Here is a 22389-nt window from a genome sequence, read left to right on the forward strand (position 1 = left end):
AACTCGGGAGAGGTTCATGGCCACATCACGTCTTTCCTATCAAGGCATACTTCCCACTGCTGTGGCCTTTTACAGATCTGACTGCGGTTCAATTTAGGGAGAAGATGTTTGATTTCTGCTGATTAGCATTATTGATTGCTGCCTACTTTAAAGGCTCAGACGGTCAGGAAGGTTAACTGTCAGGATGAACAAATGGCATTTTAAGTTCTCTCAGAAGTTTGCACTCTTCCGTTTCTAAAATGACATCCATGTTCCATTCACTTTTCTCCCCTCGACGTTAAAAGGTTAGCGAGACAAAGGGAGCTTTTTCATAGCAAGACATGAGACTAAAAGTCAGCCGTGGTGTCAACACATGTCTGTTATTTAAACACAGAGAATTTTGTAACATTTCCCCATATGAAATTTAAAGTCATTATTAGAACCCTCCCCCAGTTCTTTGAACTAAAAAAACAGATTAGATGAGGTCTTATGTCCTGTGAATATCAGTTTGAGCAAACTCGGAGAGATAGTGGAGGACAGAGGAGTCCGGTGGGCTGCAGTCCCCAAGGTTGCAAAGAGTCAGACATGACTTAGCGACTGAACAACAATATTATGTTTACACTTTTGAGAAGAAACTTTTATGAGATGCTGTAACATTACAGTTTTCAGCAGAAGCAGCAGCAGCAAAAAAAAAAAAAAAGTAAATCAGAAACTGTAATTTGAAGCCCATAGGGGTTGAAATATGATCACACACGTTTCTGCTGCTCCTATAACAGTGACAAAGTTATTTTGGAAAATCCTTTGTGATTATTTTGCCTGTGTCTTGGACTCATTGTTCAAACCCCTCAAGGCTATATGCCCTTCTTATTTGTCAGAAAAAGCAAAACAAAACAAAAATATATCCTTCTCTTAAAACCACCTTCTTGGTTTGTGGAGCAAAATTCCAAAGCATTGATTATTAACCTTCACTGCATTCAGCCTGTAGATTTCTGTCCTGTAATTAAATCAAAAGTGAAAGGCTATGTTCCAGTGAAATACTACCAGACTGTGTTGGTGGTTCTGTCTTTACCATTTGCCCGTGAGGCTCCTTCATTCAGTACTTGCATCCCATTCGGCCACTCCTTCTTTTGGAACTATTTTTTGATTCCTCCAACTTATTATTTAAAAAATATATATGTGTTTTTACTATAACATAGTATTTGTCTAAAGATACAATGCATCAGGAGTCTGGCTTCTTTATAAAAGTTCATAGTAAGTCTTCCTAAGGAGAACTGGTCATAGATCTCTTCATGATTAAGACCCCTAATAAAATAGCTCCTTCATGTTATGGCTGGGAGCCTCGTAAAATGTGCTATGTTAGATGGAGATTCATTGCAAATCAGTATCAAAACCCCATTTCTTTGGGTTGATGTAGGTAAAAGACAAAAATGCATTAATCATGAATGGTCTGCTTTTCCTGCGCTGACAGACCTAAATTGTTTAGTGTATCTTGAAGTAATTTTAAAAACAAAACAAAACAAAAAAAAACCTCTTCCAATATAAAGCATGTTAAGTGCGAGAAGAAATCTGATAGATGTTTAAAGTAATGAGAAATATGATTAAAATGTATGACTCAAAAGAACAATATTCTAATATTTTAGGTTGGCTGGCAATTAGAATAATTTTAATGATTAGAATAGAGTCAAAGTCAAATGCCAACATCTTTAATAAATCCTTTCCCTGCCTATACAGATTAATATTGTAGATGCAAACTTTTTTAGGTCACAGTACACCAGGCATCCATCAGAAGTCAGTTCTCCCAACCCAAACACTGCCTCTGGCATATACAATTTAATTATTAATAGTATGTCTCCTAGGTAAACTGTTACACAGTCTTAGGGCCTTGTTTTGTAGTCATTAAAATTGAACATGTTTATATTATTGAAACCCTTGCATTCCATGTGTAGGCTGAGTTGATCTTAAAGTATCCAAAGAGAATTTACCTGCCGTTCTGTTTCACATTTATAGACAGTGCCCCAGAGTAGCTGTGGGATATCATTTTTAGCATTAACACATTTAAATAGAGAACGGTTTGCTAGCTGTAACTTTAGGCAAATGCAATAAACTGGGTTTGGGCATCTATGATTTTGTAACCTGTGGGTTGCTGAGAAATAAGAGTCATTTCTGTTCAGACAGTGCTGTGCGTTTGACAATTTTCATTTTAAAAGATTCATGGGGAGCAGGGCCACGATAAACCTTTACTTTGGAGCTGTTTGTGTTGAAATAGGTGCTCGGTAGAGTGCATCTTAACAAAAGCCAGAGACCCAACCCCTAAGCATGTGTGACGTTGCTCTCCCCTGGACCCTGGCAGTGGTCACACCCAGAAGGCACTCCATTCAGTCCATTCCTCTGCCGCTGTTCACAGGGAGCCATCAACGGAGGGCATTTTGGAATGAAAATAACCCCCAGTTCACTCTCCTTTTATCGTTTCAGTGTTTGTTCAAGCAAACAAGTTGCAGCAGCATATTTTCTCTGCCCATGGACAAGAAGACAAGATCTACGACTGCACACAATGTCCACAGAAGTTTTTCTTCCAAACAGAGCTGCAGGTAATGTCCCCATGGGGAGGCCTGGCATTGAACGCAGTCGCTCTACTTATAGGAAACAAGGGCATTTTAAGTCTGGATTCACCGTATCACTCACCCTGGCCACCATGATGCTGTGTATGGATTGGGGCAAAGGGAAAATTAGAGGCTGGATTAACAGACACCAAAGTCATTTTGCCTCTGGCTGCTGTCAATCATAAAAAGAACTAGAACAGACCTATAATTGGACCTTCTGACCCAGTGTGATAGACTGCAGGGTCAGGTTTATTGGACTGTGGGATCATTCACCTCGTTCGTCAAGGCCCATTCTCCCAAACCCTGTTTTATTCATGTTCTGTTCCCACTGGGCTTCAAGCTGGCTGGATGTCCAGGTTATTGTTGTCCTGAGGGGCTTAAAATTGGAAGGGAGAAGGGAAGAGAGGAAAGAAGATATACTCTTGTCCAATATGTTTCTTCTGCTTAACGGGATGGAATCATTATTATTTAGTGGCAGCCTTTGGGTACAAATTTTGGTACCCAAAGATGTTAGCTTTGAATCTTGCAAAATGTGTGACCTTGTGCTTGTCAATAATGTTTCTGAACCTCGGATGTGACTGGACCTTGGATGTGAAGAAAATGATAGACAGATGTAACATTCATAGGCCTGTTGTTAGGTAAAATTAAATAAAAGCTCTGAATATGGGGTATAAACTCTAAAATAGAATAGAAATGTTTGGTCAATTTGATTATTCTTAACAATAGGCTGGTATCAGTCAGAGACCTGGATCCTAACCCAGAAATGTCACTTATTATAGGGAAAATAAATGTTTTTTTCTTCTTACTTCATCTGAGAAAAATGGGTCTAATATATATCCTCATTTTTCAGATGGAATGATATAAGAGTAATACTTTTTTTTAAATTAAATCTCATTGGTGCCTTTGGAGGAGAATGAATTAGAATCCAGTTATTTCATTATTGTGAGGATTATTATTAACCGTAAAATTATTTAGACTAAAATAGGGTAAGGATGATGTTTTTTCCTTTGGTATCAAATTCCCTAAATAACCAGAAGAGGGTCTGATGTGGTTGACATAGTTGAGGTAGGAGTAAGGGACCCAAAGCCCCACCCACTTCTTCATCTGTCATCCCGAGCTGTGGACCCCAGGGCAGCTTTAGAGTTCCTTGGGCTGTAGGGAAGCCATATTTATGTGAATTTTGTATCAAAATAAGGAATTTATAGTTTGTTAATAACATCTCAGTTTTTATCCTATCAGTGAACACATAGCAAATAAAGACGTAAGATAAAAAATCTCTGAAAGAATGGGTGATGTCATTTAGTTATGATGAGTCAATGCACCAGACTTAAAGTTGCTATAGACTTTTCATTACTTCAAAAAAAAGAATTCTACTCCGTCACGTGTTTGTGCGTTGGATACAGAAGATAGACCAAGTTAGACTATTATTTAAAAGTACATGTCATTAAAATAACCTGCATTTCTATTGGAAAACATAATATTCTTATTGCAGTATGTATGGAAGGGTAAGTCCTTTGTGTTGATTTTAAAGGATAAGGACAGTATGCCTAATGATGCTGTTAATTAATATGTAAACTGTGAAGCAGAATTCCTAATAGTTTAAAATCAAAGTTGTAGAGATTCTGGCTTCCTGCTAGTATTCTTGGGGGAAAGTTTGGAACAAGTTCACTTTTGTAGATTCTAATGCTAACCCTAACCCTAACTGAGTGGGCTTCCCAGGTGGCTCTGCTGCTGCCGCTGCTGCTAAGTCGCTTCAGTCGTGTCCGACTCTGTGCGACCCCAGGGAGGGCAACCCACCAGGCTCCCCCGTCCCTGGGATTCTCCAGGCAAGAACACTGGAGTGGGTTGCCATTTCCTTCTCCAATGCAGGAAAGTGAAAAGTGAAAGTGAAGTCGCTCAGTCGTGTCCGACTCTTCGTGACCCCATGGACTGCAGCCTACCAGGCTCCTCCGTCCATGGGATTTTCCAGGCAAGAGTGCTGGAGTGGGGTGCCATTGCCTTCTCCAATGGTAAAGAATCTGCCTGCCAAGCCAGAGATGCGAGTTTGATCCCTTGTCGGGAAGACCCCCCTGGAGAAGGAAATGGCAACCCACTTCAGTTTTCATGCCTGGGAAATCCCATGGACAGAGGAACCTGGCGGGCTACCGTCCACGGGGTCGCAAAAGAGTGGGATATGACTTACTAACTAAACAACAACACTACTGACCTGGTGGTCACTTCAGTGTCTTTCATTAAAACAACCCCACACTCTGGCAGTGGTGACATGTGGCACATTGGCTAGCAGACAGAAGTAAGCAATTAAACACATTCTCTGGGGCTCCAGGTTTCTTTCATAGTGTATTTTGGAGTTTCATGGACTGTACACTGTACAGTCTTTCTTTTTTTTTTTTAATTTTATTTTATTTTTAAACTTAACATACTTGTATTAGTTTTGCCAAATATCAAAATGAATCCACCACAGGTATACATGTGTTCCCCATCCTGAACCCTCCTCCCAGTCTTTCCATTAGTGTATAGACCAGGGGTTCTCTACCTCTTTGATAGCAGGATGCCTTGACGCTTAAAAATTATTGAAGACCACAAAGCACTTTGATTTACATGGGTTACTGTATACTGAGGGCCTTCCCAAGTGGCGCTAGTGGTAAAGAATCCACCTGCCAATGCAGAGGGCGCAGGAGAAGTGGGTTCGATCCCTGGGTCAGGAAGACCCCCAGGAGTAGGAAATGGCAACCCACTCCAGTATTCTTGCCTGGAGAATTCCGTGGACAGAGGAGCCTGGTGGGCTCCAGTCCATGGGGTCACAAAGGGTCCAACACGACTTAGCAACTACGCACACTCACATTATGTATTGATATTTTCCATATTAGAAATCGAGAAACATTTGAAACACAAAAATACACAAATCTGTGGTTCTATTAGCTGTCAGAGAATTTGTATGTTCACATTGTCAAGTAGCCCTTAGAAAATGCCACTGTATGCTCATGAGATAACAAGAGTGTAAGGGGCCAACAGTGTTTTAATGTTATTATGAAAAGAGTCTTGACTTCACAGACTCCCCGCAAGGGTCTAGGAGACCCTCGGAGGTCCCCGAGCCACACTTTGAGAACCGCTAGTGTAGAAGACGTGGTATAGAACACAGAACTCAGTCTTTGAGTCTTTATGACCTATGAGGTCAAACATCTCTCAAAACACCTCTGACTCATTCATTCACATTGTGATCTGAGCCAAAATAAGACTTCTTTCACAATCCGAAGCTGTACACTTACTTTTGTAACCCCACCTCAGAATCATACATATCTGGCCTTGATGCAAATACTCAGGCTCAAAATGTGTATCACTCCTTCGATAAAACAGTATTTATAGTTAATGTGTGATCATTATTACAAAGCTAGTATCCACAGTCATTGAAATATCTATGTAGATCTGTTTTCTAAACTCTTCAGTAGTAACAGTGGCTTTTAATTTCAATACATTAAGGAAAATATCAGAGCTTACTTTTTCTAATTTTGAGACCTTTTGGATTTTTATGATTTAAACTTAGGGGCTCATAGTTCTGTGCGTTTGTCTTCATTCCCACATCACTTCACACCTGTGCTTAGAGGATGGCGTTAATATGACTTTAAAATATTAATTTCTTTTAGTTTCTATATAGAAAATAAAGTATACTAAAAAATACAGTTTTATTAATTTCTAAGAATAAGGGGGGAAATCAGTTGAAATTGAGGTGACAAGAGAAAATAAGATCAGTAACCTAAATAATAACCGAGCAAAAATGGAAGCCCTTTTACCAGCCCACAGTATTTCATTGCTTGGTATGGAAAATTAAGAGATTTTAAAATTGGCCCATGTCATACCACTTAAACGCATCTACTTTTTTTATGCCACTAAAGTTCAGAGAGGAGGATTTTTCACAAGAGGCATTTTATAAACCAAATGCAATGCCCAAGAACTGGAGATTGGCAAGTGGAAAGCATATAGTCTATTTGGCTTTTATTTTAGAGTCAGATGAATAGGGTAATTTTACAGAATTGCCCAGGAACATCACTGTGGTTGGGCTTCCCAGATGGTGCTAGTGGTAAAGAACCTGCCTAGCAACACAGGAGACCTAAGAGACATGGGTTCGATTCCTGGGTGGGGAAGATCCCCTGGCCAAGGGCACATCAGTCCACTCCAGTATTCTTGCCTGGGAAGTCCCATGGACAGAGGAGCCTGGCGGGCTACAGTCCACAGGGTCACAAAGAGTCAGACACGACTGAAGTAAATTAGCACACACACCACTGTGGTCATGGTGCATAAATGATTTACTGACCATAATAAACAATTTACATTTCTTTCACTGTTTATATCTATTTGAAAACAGAAAAACATCTTTTTAAGGATAGAAGTGCTTTGTTGAGTATGAAGTCTTACACATACACCCACGGAGATGTGTTGTTTTCATTAACATCACCTACAGTACTAGTCAGAATTCAGATAGTTCCTCATAATACACTTCCATCTTTAGGAATGAAGGACTCAAGTGTCATCCTTTGACATTACAGACCACAGTTGCTTTTCAGATTAAGCAAGACGCAACGTCTGTTTCTATGAACACTCCATCTAGGGCTTGCCAGTGTGGAAGCTATTGTCTTCGCATGACCCTGAATCCTTTCTGACCAGAAGTTCCAAATGCCAGTCCAGAGAAGTGTAATGTGTAATTCCTGGCAGGATATCATCATTTTCTTCCAGTGGAGTTTTTCTCCCTTCTTGCAAGGAATTCTAATATACTTCAGGGGCCACCTCGCATGCTGGTCGGGAAGATGTGCTTTGGAATAAGAGTGCGTTATTTGAACTAACTTAACATTTTGTTATTTTAAAAGCAAATGAATATGTCGAATGTTTCACATGTTTTCCTAATAGACCTCAAAACTTTTCCTGCAAAACTTAAGGAAGCTGCTTTGAGAGAATAGTATGGTCCAAGAATAATATCCTACAATGCATATTTGTATCCAGAATGGTTTATACAGGTGTGAGCAAGTGGTGTGTTTGTAAAAATTCTGTTGAATAGGCCACTTTCTTTCAATACAGTAATTACTGTTTCATTGGTGCCTCTAGAAAAGCTACAATTCAATGGCAGTGATCAAACCATCCTCTTCCAATGGGTCCCCATAGAAAGTTCTCTGAAGCATCATGTCATGAATGTAATGGACTTGGAGGGAATTCCGGTGGTTGGAAGAGAGGGAATTGGCCTAATCGAACTTGAGGCTCTGAGATTTCTGGTATTAAGTTTCTTTTGAGTCAAAGATTATTCTGATACTTGAGCTTTTCTTCATTAGTCCATGGATGCAGTATTTTCCACATAGAAAATACAGAAGTGACTTGACATTCTGAGGGATACACCAAGACTTTCAGATACCACTGAAGTTTAAATACATAATGGTCTCTACAGCTGTTTGCTTGGCTTCTCGAATCACTTTCCCACCAAATCAACCTGAGTTTGATGGATATTTTTCACACCACAGCTTAACTGTTGCTCAAGTTTTATGGTCATATTTCTGAAAGAAAAATGAATTACTCCAAAGGGGTGGGAAGCACAGGACAGCAGCACAGCACTGAAGCGTGGCTGCCACGTGGCCGACTGTCAACTCACTGACTTAGCGCTGTACCTAAACCAGCCTTTTAATAATTGTTATACAGGTCCATGCCTCAAAGTATTAAGTAACACATGTTGAGGCATTTAAAGGTCCTTGTTGGGGCTTCCCCGGTGGTCCAGTGGTTACGACTCCACACCTTCACTGCAGGGGCCATGGGATCCACCCTTGCTTAGGGAACTAAAATCCTACAAGCTGCATGGCCTGGCCAAAAATAAAACTAAAAATAGAAGGTTGAACGTATTTTTTTTTTTTAAGTGAACCTTAAAAAAATGTCCTTGTTAACAGCCCAACCACAGATGCCGTACTATAGATTGCTATCATCCCCTGTGCCATTATTTGGTTAAAAAATATATATTTATTGATTTAAAATCTTTATAAAAATATAATTTTATCATTTTAAATTTACCATGGCCCCAAGCTCTCTATGACATATCAAAAATAATTAGTAATATATCATCTTTACTGTCTACTAGAAAAGATAAGATTTGCATATGATTAATGTTCACATGAGGTAATGTGTAATAAATAGTTCTAAGTATTCCAAGAGAAGATGTTTATTCTCCAGCTGGGATAATCGAGAAAGCCATCACGTGGGAGGCATTTAAGCTGGTTTTGAAGGACGGATATGATTTTGATATCTGTGAATGTAAGAGAGATCACCATCCATAAAAATCTCAAATAATGATTATTTTAAAAATGGCTTTTATGGGGTTTTTCCCACTTGTTTTATTTTGCTTTGATTTCTCTATAGGCATCTTAGTGTAAGGGAAGAGGGCATGAAATACAGAGAACAATCACCAGAGTTTGATTTTGGTCATTGTTCCTTACAAGCGATGGCCTCTGAGCCTTGGTTTTATCATCGGTAAAATGGGCATGTGCTGCTGCTGCTGCTAAGTTGCTTCCGTTATGTCTGACTCTGTGCGACCCCATGGACTGCAGCCTACCAGGCTCCTCCGTCCATGGGATTTGCCAGGCAAGAGTACTGGAGTGGGGTGCCATTGCCTTCTCCGAAAATGGACATATAGGAAACAACAAAGCATCGCGCCCAGTTTCCAGGTCCTGCTGAGAGTGCAATGGAGTAGCCGATGCTAAGCCCTCAGTGCTGAGTGTGAGAGGGGACAGGCCTTGGAGGAGCTCTGATTCCTGGGTCCTCTCCCTGCTCCCTCTCGCTGACCTCAGTAAACAAACTCCAGATCCATCATTACCTGGAAATAAAACCTCGATCCCAGACATGTCCTGTTTCCTTACTTGTCTGTTCTAGTTCACTGGAATAATTTCCCAATTAATCATACCTTGACATAGTTTCATGTTAATTGGTTTCCAGGTAAAAATTCTTATATTTAAGCCTTCATGTTTTTCAAGGGATGTAAGAGCCTTGAGCTTCTTTTTATTTTTATTTTTTCCTTTTAGCACACAATGGGAAAACTGAACACTAAATTTGCTTTCAGAAACGTTATTTCAAAACCCTACCCTTCTTCCTGCTCTCTTTCCAAATTAGAGATAAGTGGCCAAAACAAAAAGTTTTATCTGGCCCCTTTACATAAGACAGGGTAGGATTGAAGTGTGGTGTGGGGAAAGATTTATTTTAGTTTTGTTTTGTTTTCATTTTTTTCTCTGGGTCAGGTGGAAATTCTCTTTTGCTAACAGGAGAGGTGGAAAAGTGTGTTACTGCTCACAGAACTTCTATAAGAAGTGCCTTTAAAACTGTGCACCTCCCCCCATACTCTTCACAACTTTTCTGTTGTTTTCCATTGCTCTGTTTCTATTTCTAACAGAGCTTGAACTAGCTTTCATTATTCCCAGGTGGCACTAGTGGTAAAAGAACCCACCTGCCAGTGCAGGAGATGTAAGATATGTGGGTTCGATCCCTGAGTAGGGATGATCCCCTGGAGGAGGGCTTGGCAACCCACTCCAGTATTCTTGCCTGGAGAAGTCCACGGACAGAAGAGCCTGGCGGGCTACACTCCCTAGGGTCACAAAGAGTCGGACACGACTGAAGCGACTTAGCAGCATAGTACCCACAGCCAACTGGAAGACTCAGAACCCTGTTCTGCTTTGCCTCTTGTCATTCGGTGTCCCTTTGGGACCCTCAGATTGGAAAGAACTGCCCATCACTGCGTCTGGCCCGCCATAGCCAGGTTCCATATTGATCACTGGGGAGAGGAGAGTCAGTGTGGGGGGTGGGAAGAGACATAAGGACATACGTCCTGCCTCTTCCTGGGTGGCCTGCACCTGCTACCTTCGCTCTCCACTTCCTTCCATCCATTGGACCTCTGTGTTTCTCTTGTTCTCGGGGCCAAAATCACAGTCCTTAAACCACCTTATAGACGCGGAAGTCTGCAGGAGTGTAAATCATGTCCAGTGAACATGTGGTTCTGGAACTGGTCTGCTTCCCCACCACCTCCTTTCTCTGCTTTGTGGGCCTTCGGGGCCTTTGAAGTAAATTGGTGCTACAGCAGCTTCCACTTAATTTGCCCAGTGGTTAAATTGATCTATCTCTTTTATTTGATCCGATCTCCAGGAACCCAATCGTTTGCATTGATTTATTGATTGGAGCTGTGTTTTCACCATTACTTTTGATCACTTTCAGCTGTTAATATTGGATAATTCAATCAGGATTGATTGGCCTTACCATTGAAGGTAGAAAGTTAATCATATAGGACAAAGAAATAGGGCACCGCTCACCTCGGTTTGACTGTTTACTTCTCTCTCTCTCACCCCTCTCCTCCCACCCTGCATCCCCTCTCCCTGTCATCTAAGCAGTAGCAAAAAGCTGGGTTTTTTTGAGTAAAGAAGAGAGTTTAAAATTTTATAGCATTCACAATGCATCTAAAGATGAGGTAGTTTTATTCTGTTTTAATAAAACTGCACCTAGAAATTAAGCAAACATCCATCCAGAAAGATGGATAAGCAGGACTGTCACAATGAACTCATTTGGACTCAATGAGTGAATGCATTTTCAATTACCCGTTTTGTACCAATAAATGCCTAATCTGTGTATGCATGCTTGGAGGCACAACCTGGGCTCACCTTTTTCTGAATTTGGCCCTCACCACTTCACCATGTGTCCGGCTCATCAGATTTTCAAGAATCAAGCAGTTAATAGGACCAAAGGAAGAGCAACAGAGGTCTCGGCCAATAAGCGGAAAACCACTTTATTTACATTTGAATCGTTTCTACGGCACCCCAGCTCAGTTTTTAAAAATTCTCTATCCATTAATTTCTCGATGTTCCTATCGACGGCTGGTTTTCGCTGTTAAAAGATGGAGCACCACCTCCCCGTTCTAGGACTCGTTCCCTCCCTCCAACAGCCCTGTTGTTAGCGATCTGCCATGACATTATTTTTTTGTCTGGCCCAGAGTTGACGACAGATGGCCATCTCGGAACTGCCATCAGTGCGACTTTATGGAGCATTCAGCTAGGGTGTACTGAAGAGCACTGCGGCCAGTGTGCAGCCCCCTCCTCTCCCCCCCACCCCCTGGAAACGTTCATCACCTCTGCCACATTCCGCTTTGGCTGGGCTCTGCTGGCCCTGCCGTCTCCTGGGCCGCCAAGTCAGCTTGCTGCCACGGCACCAGAAGATCTGCCTCATCAGGAACGAGAAACTGCGGGCACGGCCGGCCTACAAAGACAGCTCTCTGCCTCGGCGCTTTTGTAGTCCGATCCCTGGGAGAGAGCTGGACCTCCACGTCTCTAGAACATTCTACAATCCAGGGAGGCACCTTGAAGTCCCCACACGTGTTCCTATTTCAGATGTTCGCTCCACACACGGATCAGTTTCTTCCACGTTCGCAGAGACATAATGCCAAGAATAGACTCTTTCAGTTTGCAAACTTCAATTGGACTCTTGGAAAACACCACCTCGGTAGCCAACTGCTTGTGGCAATTAGAGTCAGAGCTAGGGTCATCATGGGCTTCGACGCTCAATCCCCTAAAATGAGCAAAGAATTCACACCAGCACCTTCCGATCCATTGACGTGGCAATCCCTTGGCCGGCCGCATGAAATGAGCTGTTGCTGAGCGTTTGGAGCAAGATTGATAGGCTGTTCTTGATCGAGTTTGCTAAGGCCAGGCGGCTTCAGAGCCAAGCGTGTATTTTAAGGGGAATTCACATTTGTATCCTTTATTGTTATATTTGCAGCGAATCTACAGCTCCTAACAGGCTCTGCCCTGCAGCTATGAAGGAGCGAGTTCACCCTCATCCGGGAGAGAGCGGGATTCTGTGAAAGCCTGCGATGTGGCAGGCGAGAAGAATGGTGCTTAAAAGCGCTGCTCACGGTGCTGTCATTTAGAACAGCAACTCCAAGGCTTTAAATGGGAGTGAGAGGCAGGGTAAACGAGGCCTTTAAAAGTGGTGAAATTCTAAACCGCCTAAAATAACAGGCCTCCTTCCCTGATAACTTCATTGACGGAGTGATGTCGGGGAGCTCACTGGCCAGGACCCGCTTTCACTTTCTGGTAAAGAGGAGGGCAGCGTTTGCAGAGGCGAGGCTTCCCCCCTTGTACCCAGCGTGTCTGGGAAGCCGGCAGGCTTTCTTCAGTGGCTTCCTCTGGCTTTGGTGCGGCCCCTCAGCTGGCAGATAGACCATCTCTTGCTGGAAACCCGAATCACCCGTAAAAGGTTTCCTTTTTCTCATTGCCAAGACTTAATTTTATAATCACCTGACTTCCACCACTGGGCACATCTGGGAAGTGCGTGCGCCTTCTAGACACATAAAAGGCTACTGTGACACCATCAGCTATCAGCAGTGTGCTTTGCTGTGCTTGGGAGCTTGTAAGTGGGGAGAGGTGTTTGTGCAGCAAGATAGAACCATCTATTCGCTGTGAGCCAGGCACTAAGACCTCACCCCCGTGCTCAGTTATAATTCATGACAGCACTGGTGGGAAGCCCTCATCTCTCTGTGGAGTTAATGCATCTCCACCGAAGCCTGCTGCGAGCACCCTGCGTCCCCGCCCACCATCTGTGCCTCCACTTGCAAGCGCAGGCTCTCTCTCTTCTCTCTGTTGCTTACTCTTTCCTGAGATCTCTTGGTATTAATATTGTCAGGCTACTACCCACTTTGTAAAGGCGACTCTCCAAAACAGGCTTATCGTGTTTCGAGTGGAAGAGCTGGAAGGGACGCCTTCCACTGTGGTGAAATGTCTCATTTGGAAAATGTCAATTAGAAAAGGATGGGGAGGCAGCGGTGCCCTTAAACCAGTCGCAACCTCCAGGGTAGTCCAGGATGCTCTGCCAGTCCCTGGCTAGTAAAGGGGCACGTGTGGTCCATGGTGAGAGGCCTCACAAGGTAGACATTACAATTCAGGTTAATCCTGTTCTGAGCCAGAGTGCAGAGTCCGGAGCTGAATCTGAAGAGATGCTTGTCCATTCTGTCCAGGGGCTTGGACCAGCTGTAGGGGCCAACCCAGTCCTGCACACCAGCCCCTCTGTGAGGAGATGCCGGCCACGCTAAGAACAAGAGCAATTGTCCCAGGGCTACCCAAAGCCTCAGCTCAATATGGTCAAGCCTTGGGCTTTACAGAACCCCCCTAAAATAGCCATGGTCATTTGTGAAGCGGAATGAGCAGAGGTGGCCAAACTCCCAGGCTCTCTGCAGTCCAGAGCCGGCAGTGGTTTATTCCCACCCTGTCCCAGCTCCTCGGTGCTGCTGCCTCCCTCTTCCCCTCCCTGATTCCCACTCCCCACTCTGCTGGGAGCCCTGAGGGGGATGGGCCATGAGGCCAGCATGGGTGCAAATAAAAGATGACCGGGTACCTCCTTGAGCACGGCTGACCCCAGATGAATGTTCAGTGTTTCACAATATGTGCTCTTAACAGAGCCCGTTGTTAGCGTTCCTTTAATAAGATAAAGCAAAACCAGGCCGGGGACACCAGCAGATGAATTTAATAAATGTGAATCCATGAGCTACCTCCTGTGTGAGACAGTGCTAAAACAGCCTTTCTCTACTTGAGACTTGGGCTTACCCAAAGAGCCGTCCCAGCTCCGGAGGCGAGGTGAGAGGTCACCCACTAAGACAGTAGCACCCACACTGAAGTTCAGCCTTGTGTGTAATTGGTTCCGAATCTCCTCCTGGCGTCTGGCTGGTGCTCGCCCCATCATCTCGCTCACCCTCCCAAGGAAAAGTAGGGCAGGGAGCTGGCTGTGCGCCCTGTCCAGGTTTTCCTGGGTGAAAGATCACTTGGAGATGACACAGCTGAGTAGTCAGCCTGAAATCCTGGTTGGTATTTTATTAATTTTGCACCAAGATAAATCCTGAAATTCTGACAAACTCCATGACAGGTGAAATTCCTTCTTGCAGCATCTGCTCAGCAAGAGGCTGCTCATTTCGTTCTGTTCCGAGGCAGGCAACAGGAGGGCAGCTTTCTAATCAGCCCTCAAAGGACCCCCAGCCGCCCCAGAGTCTCCGGCTGATTGAATAACTCCTGGGCCTCTTCCCCTAGGCCTCCATCAGCGGGGGTCCTGTGGAAAGCAATCTCCTGCAGACTGGCACTGAAGAGAGCTTTAAACCACCATTTTCTGCTCTCCAGAGGAGCCTAGAGTACTAAAAGATAGATGGACTGCAGATATTTTATGAGAAACTGTCAGAAGAAGAGCAGAGTAAATGTTTTTTTTCTTCTTCTTCTCCGAGTCACACACTACATCACTGTTGAATTTCTCCCAGAATCTTTTACATTTAAAGGAAGAAATTAATTGGTTGCTAACCTTTCACTGCCCCCTCCCTTCTTCCTCGTTGTCTTCCTCTCCCTTTTTTTTTTTCTTAAATATTCACACAGAGGCCCTTTGCTTAACCACAGTTGCAGAAAATCAGTACCATTTGCAATGAAATATTTATAATGACAGAATGAAAAATTGGATTCATTTTCTGGACTGTAGCCGAACAGTCTGCAACTTTGTGTGGTATTGTTAGGCCTTCCCCCCCTCTTCCTCCCTTTCATTGGAAGCTTGTTCGAAAACAGGACACATGGACGTTTACCTATGCTTTGGAGGGAGGCCTACCAAAACACAGAACCCGTTTCTGGGCTTTTTTTTAAGGGAGAGAAGAGCTTATTTTCGTCTGTGCTGCCACGTGGGGGGCACCTGGGCTGTGGCCCATAAAAAGGTAGAGAGGATGTGAACCCGGTCAAAAGAAAGAGTGTTGGCTCTGCGGGGAGGAGCTGGGACAAGTTTACAGAGAAGGCAGGAGCCGGTCTGGCCCGCACTCTCTGCACACTGAGCTGAGTACAGACAGCAGCCACAGGCCCTGGAGGCTCGGGCAGATGTATCTGGGAAGCGGGAAGGCAGGACAGAGGCGTGCCAATAGATACTGAAATACCCGACCTCACCTTCTCTTTCCCCCTTACCGTTTGCTGCCATGGGCTTGCTTCCCACGCGATCCCACATTCAGGGCTGCCTTCTTTCTAACCAGGGTTGACGACTGCATTTTTTTTTCCCCCCAGAGATGAAAGACAAAAGGATTTTGCTAGGACAGTCCAGCGGGCTTGTATTTCAAACAAGCCCGCCTCACCCGGGCAGGGCCACCACAATGCATCCATTCTTCTTCCTCGACTTGATTGGATTTGCAGCAAGATGCCTGCGAAGTACATTCCAGGCTCCCAAATAAGTTTTCACTTACTACTGCACAGCCAGGCCTGGAGAGCTGGTCCTTTTCTCCTCCCTCCTTTGTGGGAACCTGACGGGGTATTCACCTCCATTCTCGGGACCCCTGCTCAGGCTCTTAGGCCGGCCCTCCAACTTAACCTTTCATCTGTTCCCTGGGTCTAAATAGTTGGCGTTGTTTTCTTTAGGTTTTTTTTTTTTTTTTCTTTCCCCCAAAGTGAGAACAGTTCTAGCAGATTTCAGCATGAATACAGGCCAGTCCAACTCAAATCTGCGGGTTTCGCTCACTGAATTTGCATCCTGCATTGCCGACTCCACAAGATCAATAATCCATATTTTAGTGTATAATAAAAGCTGCCTGTAATTGAATTAGCTCATTCATTCCATCTGATTAGCCCTGTTTTATTCATGGAGAGGAAAAATAATACAAACGTACCTTCTCCAACCTATTGCATGATGTGAATGTAAAAGAGCCCTCAGCACTGTAAAACACATTTATAAAGATGATGGAGTGTTAATTTCAGTATTTGTTTATCCTAGGAATAGGAATAATGTGAGACACATCACGCTGCACTTTTGTGGTGATAACTTTAATGTTCACATCTACTGGGTCAATCTGTCTTCTAGTCAGCCTGGCATGAATAGCCTATAATAGGTCTCTCTTCTGACCAAAACCAAGAACGCTCCTCAGTTCTGAAGGACAGCTGGGATAAACAGTCTCTGCTACTTGCCCTTGGAGAGATCCACCTTAAGAGATTTCACCCGGAGGTCATTACCTCTTATCCATCCAAGGATTACCATTTGCAAGCCTTTTGATTGCTTACTGTCTTCTCTTTGAAGCAAAATCTTAGCACATGTTTGAACCTGGGTGATGAGAAACACTGAACAGAAAAGTTGTTCCTCATTATTGAGACCCCGGGCTCTCAAGACATAGCCCAGCTTGTGTGTGACATGTACTTGCTCAGAGGTTTTGAGTTTTTACACAGGCTTCTAGGTTCGTCTTTTCATTGCCTCCCGTGAAAAAATGATTTGGAGAAGGATGCTGACAGTTCAGCACGAAATGGTGTGTGTTCTGACACAAAGTGCATTGTAGCTTAGGAATCTAGCCTGAAGTTATTTTCTGTAGCATTTCTTTGATTCAGGGGAGAAAAAGAGTTTTCCATAAAAGTGTATGTTGTAGGATGTGACAATAACTGTTCTCCGTGGTCGTGCATGAATTCATCAAAATGTTTCCACTTATCCATTATTAGTACTGGCTTTCTGGAGGACCGAGGGTAAGGGGGAAAAAATGTTTGGGCATTAGTTTTTCAACAACTTAGGTTAGTCTGAAATATATTCCCAAGTAAATGGGAACTGTAATCATGGCAGGTTGAGAATCAATCTTTTCTGCAGATCAGGAAAGGAGCAGTGAATAGCATTCATTTAGGTACTGCCAGATGTATTTCTGCAAGGGGCGTGTCTTGCCAAGCACTTTGGGTGATTTTAAGTGTTATTAAGCAGGCTTACGGGCCCTCAGGACAGAAGTAAAGGACCCCGGGGGCAGAAATTCCTGGTGGAGGAACATTCCAGGGCAAACGCATCCTCAGAAAGAGAAGCGCCCAAATGCAGACAGGATTTGAAAAGCTAACAACTCTGGGAATATTTCTCTTCCTCTTGTCCAGCTCTTTCTATGTTGTGGCTGGTTTGCATTTGTGTTTGAAGTGCCAGGCGGTTTAATGAAGTTATTCTTTTATAAATTTTGCAACACTGAACCAAGCATGAGGGCTTTAAATTAGAATAAGTGCCACTTCTGTGTGGCAGGTTCCTTTGAGGACTGATTAGAATGAGGCCTCCTGCCGCCCGGTCCTTTCTGCACAGGAGCCTTGGTGCACTGGCTTGTTTACAGCTCACCTTTGAATTTGCACAAGCGTGCACTGTGCCTGCAGCCTGGCCCTCTGATAGTGGAAGCTGCCTTCCTTCCAGGATCATGTTAAATACTTCACTTTAAAGAGTTATTTTTTTAATTATATTGCTTCATTGTAATGAATTAAAATGAATGTGGAGTAGCAAATTATATAAGGATGTGAGGGTTATAGATTACTCTCACCATAGCTACAGCACATCTTTGTGTGGGGGAATTAAGGGGCTGTCTTTCTAGAAGCTATGTGCACCATGAGGGGTGAGGAAACTGTTCCACAGAGACCAAGAAGCAGTGTCAGAAAAGATGCCCAGCAAATGGGAAGAGAATGGGAGTGTAATCTGTGGGTTTATGAAGCAAATACAGGCTCTTTTGGACAGAGAGTAGGGGTAGGGTATAGTTCTGCCATTTGAAGAGCTGAAAGATTCTGGAACAAGAAGAGATGAGGGGCAAAAGGGAATCCACGGATATCTACGACCATAAAGTTCCATGTAGGATGAGAGATGCCCTGTTCCTGATGTCCTCTCTCCCTGCCTGGGCTCACTGGCCAATAAGCAGGGATGATTTCAGAGGAGGAGGAGACAGGGGATTTGAAACTTTCTCCAGTACACAAAAACATTTAGGGAACGGGGAAAGGAAAGGGAATATGCAAAATTTAAAAAAAAACACACCAAACTTGAGTGCAAAATTATTTATCCTTTCTTCAAAGGAGGATTTTTTTTTTTAATTTAAACTGAGAGATATCCAAATAGAATTTGGCTTGTGAAATATTTGTATTTTGAAAGGATTTTCTTAGAATTTAAAACAAAGCCTACTTGGGGCTCCTTCTAATTGCATTCTCCAGGCTGGAATATGAGCCCTTGGGGACCCAAAGATCAAAGGCAAACATGAGGAGTTTCACCTGTAGAACCCAGGCATGCATGTAACTCCTGGCTCCATGGCACATGCTCATGCCAACATCCAGTGTAGGCATGGGTATGTACATCGACACATATGCACACACACTTATCCTTCTGAAGCTTAATTGTGGAAATTATTGGACTTCCCTGGTGGCTCAGACTGTAAAGAATATGCCTGCAATGCAAGAGACCCGGGTTCAATCCCTGGGTCAGGAAGATCCCTTGGAGAAGGGCATGGCAACCCACTCTAGTATTCTTACCTGGAGAATTCCATGGACAAGAGAGCCTGGCAGGCTACAGTCCATGGGGGTTGTGGAGTTGGACACAACTGAGCTACTCATACACACACACACACACACACACAGAAATCAGTACATTGTCCTCTCCTAGTTCTATTCTTTGTATGTGTATTTACTACAGCACATGCCCTAGTAGACAAGTATTTGGTGGCTTATGATGAGGAAAGATTGTTTTCTGTTATTCTTCATGATTTATAAAATGTTGACTTACTCTCACTGTGAGTTTACCTCCTAGACAGTGTGGCAGTGTTTTTAATAATAAGAAATAACACAAGGAAGTAGCATTTCTTTTGCTTTTTGTCCAAGTTCAAGACACTGTTTTTCATAATTATTGGGAATTGATTGAAGGGAATCCTTGTCCATATCAAGTGGAAAAGCAGGAAGAGCTCTTGCTTCCTCCTCCTTCCTACAAAGGTTACCCTTTGAATATAAATTACTATGCCTTGTGCTTCTCCCATTCTAATCAGATGACCTTTTGCGTCTGGTGGACCAGAGTTTAAATCCTAAGCCTGCCAGTCAGTTTTTAAATCAATGCCCTGTTCCAACAGCTTCCAGGTACATAACTTTCAATGGATTTCAAAAACAGGAATGAAATAAGCAATGCGGGTGGAAACTTGCCGCTGACGGTCAAATAGCCCAACCTGACTGCAAGGTCTTGGGCCAAGTAGTATGATGGTGGGTCATTTCACTAACTGAATGCTTTACCAGAAAACTTCTGTGATTCAAAAATCTAAGAGAAAAGGGAGGAGCAGGAAATATGTAACATTTGCAAGAGGACATTGCTGAGCAATTATCAATTTAAGCTCCGATTCTTTGCTGCTAATTACTATAGGAGGCTGTTGAATATTTAACAGAAATTTGTTTAATTGTGTTTGACTCGGTGGGGGGCTGGAGTGGAGTGGGGTGGGGGCGCAGAAGGGGGTGCAGTGAATGTAACTTGAGCATCCTGAGTCAGCTGTGTGCACCCAGAAGCCAGGCAGAGAGGAAATTTGTATTCGCGCAAGATGAACACATTTCAGTGTCAGCCAAGCCTTCTTTTTCCTTCCTTCCACAGATTTATTTATCTTTAAGGTATCTAAAATTAAAGCACGAAGAAGGGGCACTGTTCATGGATGTAAAATTGGAAGGAGGTCATTCTTAACCTTGTTTACAGATGTTCTAGTTTAGAAAGCGCCAGTGTGATAAATTAAACATTACAGGGGGAAAAAAATTAAAGCTTAGCAACAACTGGCACATGGACACATCTGTCTGTGAAGCACTGACTTAATCCCTGAATATCTTATTAGACTGTATTGCCTATCAAAGCCTTCTGTCTCACAATACACTGGGATCCTGCAGTTCTAGAATCTGAGCAGAATCTTTAAGCTCTGGACTCTCATTTTTGCTGGCTTTCTACAGTTAGATTTAAATTTTCTGTTGGCTCCATGCATGTAAACAGGTCGCTCAACCCATTGTTCTCTTTTAAAAATAAACTGTACTTTTAATGTATCTCCCAGTTGCCCTTTGCTCTTTTTAGCCTTTTCTTCCAATTCGGCACCTTATTATTATTATTTTTTTTTTCTCAATGTAGTAGATAGGTTACACTCCTCTCAGTTCTTTCAAAAAGGGAACTTTCAAGCTTGTCTTATATGCAAAACAGATAGGAGTCAGCTAGCCACTGAAATCTCACTACCATTTTTAAGCGAGAAATGAGAAACAAAACTGTTACCAAGTTAACGCTGGGCATGTATGACTTGTCAGCAGCATTTGTCTCTCTTTGAAGCTGGTGGACCACGGTGGCTTGTTTTATTTCTTTGAAATATTTACTTGTCAAAATACTAGACATTGGTCTATATTAGCAATGTGGTCATGGCATTCTTTTAAAAATGCAACTTACTTATGCTTTTGAAGACTCACATTGGACTCAGGCTAGACTACTTTGGCTTCCTTGGTGGCTTAGATGGTAAAGAATCTGCTCATAATGCAGGAGACTTGGTTTTGATCCCTGGGTCAGGAAGATGCTCTAGAGAAGGAAATGGCAACCCACTCCAGTATTCTTGCCTGGGCAATCCCATGGGCAGAGGAGCCTGGCAGACTAAAGTTCGTGGGGTTGCAGAGAGTTGGACACAACTGAGCAACTAACACTTTAACTCTTCAGGCTACTTTAGGTGGGTATTCTTGAGATGATGTTCACCACCATTGGCTTTCCCAGCACACCTAGTGAAAATAAGCTCTGTTTGAAGTGACCTCCATCTCCCTGCCCAGCCAGATAGATCTCCAGCCCCCCAGGGATCAGTCACCCCCAACTCCGTGACTCTCAGCCTGGCTCCTGTTTGCCTTCCCCCTGGAGCCTGTCTCTGTCTTCTAACCTCCTCTTCCTCATCATCACTCTAGCACCAGGCAAGCGTGACTTCTCCAAGAACTAAGCTCAGGAGGTGAGGTGCCCTTTCTCTATGATCCATGGTACCTGGTCCTCCTGTCCCTGGTGAGCGCCCTAATGGTGAGCATCTGTCTGGGCTCCACAGTCAGCCCAGCCCAGGGATTAGAACATGGGAACTGGTACCACTCACCAGTTGCTTCTTCGCAGAAGCCAGTTCAGCCATGGAGTAGCTATAAGACCCTGAAAGTTGGCTTCAAGTCTCTGGGACTTGATTTCATCATTTATGAAATGGGATGTTGGAACAGATGCTGCTAGAAACCATTTCTTTAGTTCTGTGAGGCATCACTTACATCGCTAACTCCTGCTATTGAATCTCGACCAGCAAATGAGGGATGGTGGCTCTGCAGTTGTTCAGAGTAGGGAGTTGTTTTCATACCTTAAATATTAATTTCCACAGCTTAATGTTTTGGTCCTTTTATACTTTATTATATTGTTAATATTTCTAAAACAGCATTGATTGTCACATATTCCACCTTTGTTCACTGATGGTACATGGAAAGTCTTAGTAAATTGCTGAATAAGTGGATATTTTTAGAGAAATGATTATTCATACAAGCAATGCCACTTATTATATATTTCAAACAATCCTTTTCACGATCTCTCTACCATATTTTTATTTTATTTTGTTGTTGTTGTTCAGTCACTAAGTCATGTCCAACTCTTTGTGACCCCGTGAACTGCAGCACACCAAGCTTCCCTGTCCTTCACTATCTCCCAGACTTTGCTCAAACTCATGTCCATTCAGTCAGTGATGCTAGCCAATCATCTCATCCTCTGTCGTCCCCTTCTCTTTCTGCCATCCATCTTTCCCAGCATCAAGATCTTTTCCAGTGAGTCAGCTTTTCACATCAGGTGGCCCAAGTATTGGAGCTTCAGCTTCAGCATCAGTCCTCCCAGTGAATATTCAGTGTTGATTTTATGGCTGTGTCAGGTCTTAATTGTGGTATGCGTTATCTTCACTGCGGTGCACAGGCTTCACTCTGCTTGTGGCGTGTAGGCTGCACAAGTTGCTCCCTGGCATGTGATATCTTAGTTCCCTAACCAAGGATCAAACCCATACATCCAG

At 43.3% G+C, this 22389-nt stretch overlaps 1 protein-coding gene across 4 annotated transcripts in view; it reads left to right on the forward strand.

Moving 5' to 3' along the window:
- The window catches only part of ZNF521 (zinc finger protein 521), a 312704-nt gene that overhangs the window by 280481 nt on the left and 9834 nt on the right, over positions 1-22389 (forward strand). For all 4 annotated transcript variants that reach the window (XM_061399719.1, XM_061399720.1, XM_061399718.1 and 1 more), the window contains one exon: positions 2452-2567. In XM_061399719.1, the coding sequence (XP_061255703.1) occupies positions 2452-2567 (116 nt within the window). The remainder of the gene's footprint in view (positions 1-2451; positions 2568-22389) is intronic.

Source organism: Bos javanicus, chromosome 24 (genome assembly GCF_032452875.1).
Source record: "Bos javanicus breed banteng chromosome 24, ARS-OSU_banteng_1.0, whole genome shotgun sequence".
Lineage (NCBI taxonomy): Eukaryota > Metazoa > Chordata > Mammalia > Artiodactyla > Bovidae > Bos > Bos javanicus.